Source organism: Sebastes fasciatus, chromosome 13 (genome assembly GCF_043250625.1).
Source record: "Sebastes fasciatus isolate fSebFas1 chromosome 13, fSebFas1.pri, whole genome shotgun sequence".
Lineage (NCBI taxonomy): Eukaryota > Metazoa > Chordata > Actinopteri > Perciformes > Sebastidae > Sebastes > Sebastes fasciatus.
This window is the reverse complement of record NC_133807.1, coordinates 9,041,428-9,047,427: the sequence shown is the minus strand read 5'-3', so window position 1 is coordinate 9,047,427 and position 6,000 is coordinate 9,041,428. Positions and strand designations below refer to the sequence as shown.

Below are 6,000 nucleotides of genomic sequence, written 5' to 3'. Positions count from 1 at the left end.
GCATATGCCTCGGCACCGACCCGCTTTTCCTGCTGCAGCCAAAAGCAAACACTAGGATCAGCAGTGATTCATGGAGAGACCTTCGTCTGGTCAGCTAACATTACTGCCAAGCAAGTGAAATATACAGTGATATTGTGGTTTTAGCTGACGTGTGTCGCCTCACTGTTTTAAGTGATGCACATTCATGTCTATTTAGAGCGTGCACAAGCGCGAACCCGACGCTGACTTTTGTTGACTTAACGGCTACAGGTGTGGCCGTTAAGTCGCTGTTAACAAGCATTTTTGAAAGTTACAAGCAGTCCCTTTAAACAACTAATCCTGTAATGTGATTCTGTTATTGATTGGTCTTCCCTTAGCTGAATCACACAGTTTGAGTTGTGCGCATGCGTACAGACGGAGCCCCTGATCCTGTAACATCTCCTCGTGTTGCATGCTGGGTGCTCCCGTCACTTCTCTCCGTCATGGCTGCCCGTGTCCTGCAGCAGTGTGTCCGCTCGCTGGCCCGGCCCTCGCTGCGGCTCTCCTCCTCCGGTAGCCTGGCTGTCAGAGGAGCCGTCCACCGACCCGTCTCCTTCTCCTTCTCCTCGGCCGCAGACAGCCGGAGGACGCGGTGGCTCGGTCAGAGCCGGGTGAGTAACATTGAACCGTCTTCGGCCTACTAGCAGCGCGCTGCTGCTGCTGTGACCTAGTGACGCCTTTCAAACCTGTCTGCCTCTCAGAGACAACAGAGAGCTCGTGATGGCATGCAGGATGTTTATTCTACCATGAATGAAAACCTCATGGTGTGATAACGAACCTGAAGTCCATTAAACCTTGTTAACGTTATGTTCTGATTACTCAACAGCCATGTTGTGCTGGTTAGCCAGTTAGCTAAGTTAACATCTGTGTTGTTGCCCTCGTCTCACCTTCAGTCTACAGACATGTGGATGCTCACACTGAAACCTAACACTAGATTCTAGCAGAGCAATAGCTGATGGTGGTTTGCCACATTAAACTGTGTTTTTGTGTTGTGTATGATGTTGTTAGCGAGATCAATTACTGTTTTGTGAGTTACAAGTGGATCTGTGTTATTATGCAAGTCGTTGGTCTGTTACAACATTTAGAAGGAAGACAATTATATAGCTCATTTCATTAAATGGAGAAGAATTTAAAATAAAAATGCCCACCCAGAGAGAGTAATAATCTCCACAGACACACACACAGTAATTTATTATGAGCTTTGGAAAATGGTAACGTTTTCAGTTTGCTTTGGATTGTGGACATAGTTGTGACTGATCTCAGGTCATCAGGTAGTTCACTTTACTTTATTGTCCACCTTAGTGGAAATCTGTCTTTGGCTTCTCTAGTACATAAAAGATAAATTCAAACATGACATAAAATTCAAACATTAAAAAGATACAGTCAGCAAAACACTCTGCCCTGTTACTAAACATACAACTACAAACGTACAATTGTGCAAATGGGCAGGAAACAGCAGCAACAGATGGGGATAAGTTACACCTTTCAAAATACGTAAGGTCTTCCTTAGTGCAGTCATTTTGCATTCAGTACCTGTACAGCATGGGGAATAAAAGACCTCTTATATATGATCCGGCTCGCTGTCGGACCTTAAATCGACGGCCAGACGGGAGGAGCTCAAACTCAGAGTTTAGTGGATGTGAAGCGTCTACAGATATCTGTCTGGCCTTCCTGAGTTCCTGAGAGCTGTCTTTGTTTCACAGAGAGACCAAGACCAAATTAACAAAAATCACCCTCACTAGATCTGCATCTCTTGTTTCAGTACAGTAGAAAAAACACCTCATAATCTGAGAGGTCAAGACATGACTGCTGTTGAGTAGGTTAAAAAATGTATTAGAGTGTAAAGCCAGACTAAGTATACATTTGAAGTGTGTTTTGTATTGCACTAATGGCTAATAAAGTGATGTATGTACTGGAGTAATGTGTTCAGCTTTGCTTGTAAGGCGTACTTCCTGTTCCTGTCTGCATAACCCAGGAAAGAGAGTGGTACTGTAGTGTAACCTGGTTGCGATTTATGCATGAATAGTGGAATAGTACTGTGCTTAACATGCACTCTTGAGCTACAGCCTGCTGACATTTTGTGCTCATAAGATTTTGACCCACCGATGGGAAGGGAGCTTAATAAATGTCATTGGTATCTTTTTTTCTGATCACCATTTCTTTAACCTCTGTGCATTTCCATGACCTCCGCCCACCTCATCACACCTTGCTCCTCTTCCTCCTCAGATCCCCTCAGTGGGCGTGTTGTGCCGACAGTATGGGGACCTGCCCCCCCTCACCCTAGTAACCATCAAAGAACGCGTCATGTACGTCCTCAAGCTCTACGACAAGATCAACCCTGAGAAGGTGAGAGAGAGAACTAGCTAAGAAACTATCAGGCCTGCACTCTGCTCACTGACGGACTAAACAATGAATACATTGTGAACAATTGATGCGTTGTGTCTGTTGCTTAACAGGTTACATGTGATCATGTTTATGTTTCAAACTGTGAAGAAGAACCAAGCTAAAACTACATTTCTAATGTCTGTGTTACTGTCTGCTCCACAGCTGCAGGCAACCTCCCACTTCATGAAAGACCTGGGTCTGGACAGTTTGGACCAGGTGGAGATCATCATGGCCATGGAGGATGAGTTTGGTGAGTCAGCAGGCCGTGTAGCTGCTGGTCAGTCAGGGCTGCACAGTATACTGTGAAGTGAAACGGTCCGTCTGCACACTTGCAAGGCGAGTTTTCCGCTGTGAGAGAGAGTGGCTGTGCAGCCTATTGAATCACTGATTTCATGCATTCAGTACAGTTTTCCTTTTATTTTTAGTCTCTGCCTTTTTTTCTTCCTCCACAAGCAAATTTACCACATAGTCACTGTTTTGTGAAAACCACAAATCTAAAAACAAAAGACGATGCATTTTTCAGATAAATGCTTTGAATGGTTAATTAAGTAGTGTGAGAATAGCGCTGCAACGATTAGTCGATTAGTCGATCAACAGAATAATGAATCTGTAACTATTCTGTTAAGTGATAAATTGTTGAAGACATTTTTTAAGCAAAAGTGCCAAACAATCTGTGGTTGCAGCTTCTCAAATGTGACGATTTGCTGGTGTTTTATATCATTGGAATCTAAATATCTTTTAGATTTTGGGCTGTTGGTTGGACCAAACAAGTCATCTGATTAGGATCGCAACTAACGATTATTTTTATTGTTGATTATTTTCACGATTAGTTTTTTGGTCTCTAAAATATCAGAAAATGGTGAAACATATCGATCAGTGTCTTTAAAAGCCATAGATGAAGTCCTCAAATGTCTTGTTTTGTCCACTACTGAAATATATTCAGTTTACTGTCATAGAGGAGGAAAGAAACCAGAACATATTCACATTTAAGAAGCTGGACTCAGACAATTTTTTCTTTTTTCTTCTTAAGACATTACTCAAACCGATGATCAAAAAAGTTGGCGATTAATTTAATAGTTGACAACTAATGGATTAATCGCTGCAGGTCTACATCTGATGATGTCAAAAAGGACTCTTGAGAAAGTACATTGAGGATTATTTACATTTTATTGACCAAACAATTCATCGTGAAAAGGATCTGCAGATTAATCGATAATGGAAATACTCGTTAGTCTCAGCCCTATGTGAGACTTTTCTCAACCCATAAAGGATCACTCAATACTTAAATTGATATGAAAAATTAAAAATCACCAAATTGAGATGCATGGTTTTCATTGGACCATAGCAAGCATGTTTACGGTGGCATGAAAACGTGGCATGAAAACGTGAGCCTGCGTTTATATGACCTTTTGTATTCTGTGTTTCTTCTGCAGGCTTTGAGATCCCTGACGGAGAAGCAGAGAAGTTGATGAGTCCTGGTGATATTGTACAGTACATCGCAGACAAGAAGGACGTTTATGAATAATGTTCTCTATAGTTCACTACAGAGGTAAGTCTCTCCGTCAGCCCTGTTTTCTGCCTCTTCACCATCTCAATTACACACGTACATTCTGTTGTTTCCTGTGTAGTCACTCATCACTATTGTATATTTCTTCCAGAGAGGTTGACCCCAGCGTGACCGCACAGGAAGTACATTTCCCACTTCCTCACCGTCAGCTCTTCTGTCCAGTACGGCACCGTTGACGTCAAAGCTGCCGCGTCTCATGTTTCAATGTATTTAAATGAACGTGTTCTTTCGGAGCTCGGAAGATGAACAAAACATTTAAAAAGTCTATCACAGTTTTGATTTTTTTTTCTCTTCCAGCTCCACAATGTGGTTCCAATGTATAATTTCTCATGAATAGATCAATAAATACACATCCTGTATAGAGCTGTGTGTCTCTGCTGTGACATTCATTCCCATATGACAGGAGGAGCATCGTCATGTCGTTGAGTTAAACTTAATATCAGAATGCCAAGTTCAGAAATAAAGATGTGGTTTTGAGACAAGAGTCGTGTAGTAGAGTTTAAACAAGCGAGTCTCAGTCTGAAGGTCACGATATTTTCTAAATCCACAAAAGAACATATAATCCTTCCAACATTCATGTTACGACTGTTAAATGGAGCTTTTTTTGTGCTAATGAGACATCAGTCTAGTTTGGAGACAGTGATGTAGTAAAATTTAGCTTTTTAACTGATCATTTTTGTTCCAAAACTGTACAAATAAACTTAATGTGTCTAAACTGGATGGAAAAACAACTACATTTACTAAAGTACTATACTTAAGTACAGCTTTAAGGTACTTTATGGTTTCTACTTCATTGTAGAGGGAAATATTGTACACCACTATATTTATGACAGCTGTAGTTACGAGTCACTTTTCAGATAAATAATCATAATAAAGAAAAAACACTCAAATTAAAGCAGTGGTTCCCAATCTTTTTGGCTTGTGAACTCTTAGGTGGGGAACCACTGGACAAAACTTGTATCAGTGTTAACAAATTAATCATGTAATATATAATAATTAGGGCTGTTAACATTATAATGCAAATTTGTTTAAACATCACTGATTTCAGGTTGTCGCGGGCTCAGATTTAAAACTAGATTGAAGATATAGATGGCATCATATGAAACTAGAAAACCTAAGGAATACATTGGTACTATACTAGTATAGTATAATATAGTATACTAACTGTCATAGTAGCTTGTCATGAAGGAGGCCAAATAACGCTTCAAACTTTCGGCGAGGAAAAACTGGCATGGCCATTTTCAAAGGTGTCCCTTGACCTCTGACCTCAAGATATGTGAATGAAAATGGGTTCTATGGGTACCCACGAGTACAGACATGCTCACTTCATGATAATCACATGCAGTTTGGTGCAAGTCATAGTCAAGTCAGCACACTGACGGCTGTTGTTGCCTGTTGGGCTGCAGTTTGCCATGTTATGATTTGAGCATATTTCTTATGCTAAATGCAGTACCTGAGGGTTTCTGGACAATATTCGTCATTGTTTAGTGTTAATTGATTTCCAATATTAAATATATACATATATTTCCATAAAGCAGCATATTTGCCCACTTCCATGTTGATAAGAGTATTAAATACTTGATAAATTTCCCTTTAAGGTACATTTTGAACAGATAAAAAGTGTGATTAATTGCGATTAACTATGGACAATCATGCGATTAATCACGATGACATATTTTAATCAATTGAGAGCCCTAACAATAATAATATATCAGTCATGCGGGCAATTTTCAGCAGAACCAGTACTTTTAATTTTTAATATTTCTGTAATTTTACTTATGCAGGAGTTTGAATGCAGGACTGTGGGATTGGAAATTAATTTGAACATTTATGAAATAGTTCACTTTCCAACTTAAAATTTCTCAGAAGTTTCTAAGATCTCAGTGAATTCTTGAAATTTAAAATATCTAATTCGATGAAATGTCTTAAAGCATAAAACATGGAAGATTACCTGACAGAGAAAAACAATGTGAGGAAATTGCAGAGATGCATTACATCTTTTAAAATAGAAATGAAATAACGCCAGGAAC

General features: G+C 39.9%; 1 protein-coding gene across 1 annotated transcript; it reads left to right on the top strand.

Moving 5' to 3' along the window:
* The first annotated feature begins 408 nt into the window (after positions 1–408).
* Positions 409–4,333, top strand: ndufab1b (NADH:ubiquinone oxidoreductase subunit AB1b). Its single transcript, XM_074655278.1, has 5 exons — positions 409–629; positions 2,245–2,364; positions 2,566–2,653; positions 3,837–3,952; positions 4,062–4,333. Exons 1-4 carry the CDS (start codon positions 462–464, stop codon positions 3,926–3,928), a joined length of 468 nt encoding a protein of 155 aa, XP_074511379.1. The 5' UTR covers positions 409–461; the 3' UTR covers positions 3,929–3,952; positions 4,062–4,333.
* The last annotated feature ends 1,667 nt before the right edge of the window (positions 4,334–6,000 follow it).

What these genes read in the sequence shown, in the direction of transcription:
- ndufab1b (XM_074655278.1), top strand. Translation starts at nt 462, where the DNA reads ATGGCTGCCCGTGTCCTGCAGCAGTGTGTCCGCTCGCTGGCCCGGCCC. An exon ending in ACAAGATCAACCCTGAGAAG is followed by an intron (nt 2,365 to 2,565) that starts GTGAGAGAGAGA and finishes TCTGCTCCACAG; the next exon opens with CTGCAGGCAACCTCCCACTT. An exon ending in GGCCATGGAGGATGAGTTTG is followed by an intron (nt 2,654 to 3,836) that starts GTGAGTCAGCAG and finishes TTTCTTCTGCAG; the next exon opens with GCTTTGAGATCCCTGACGGA.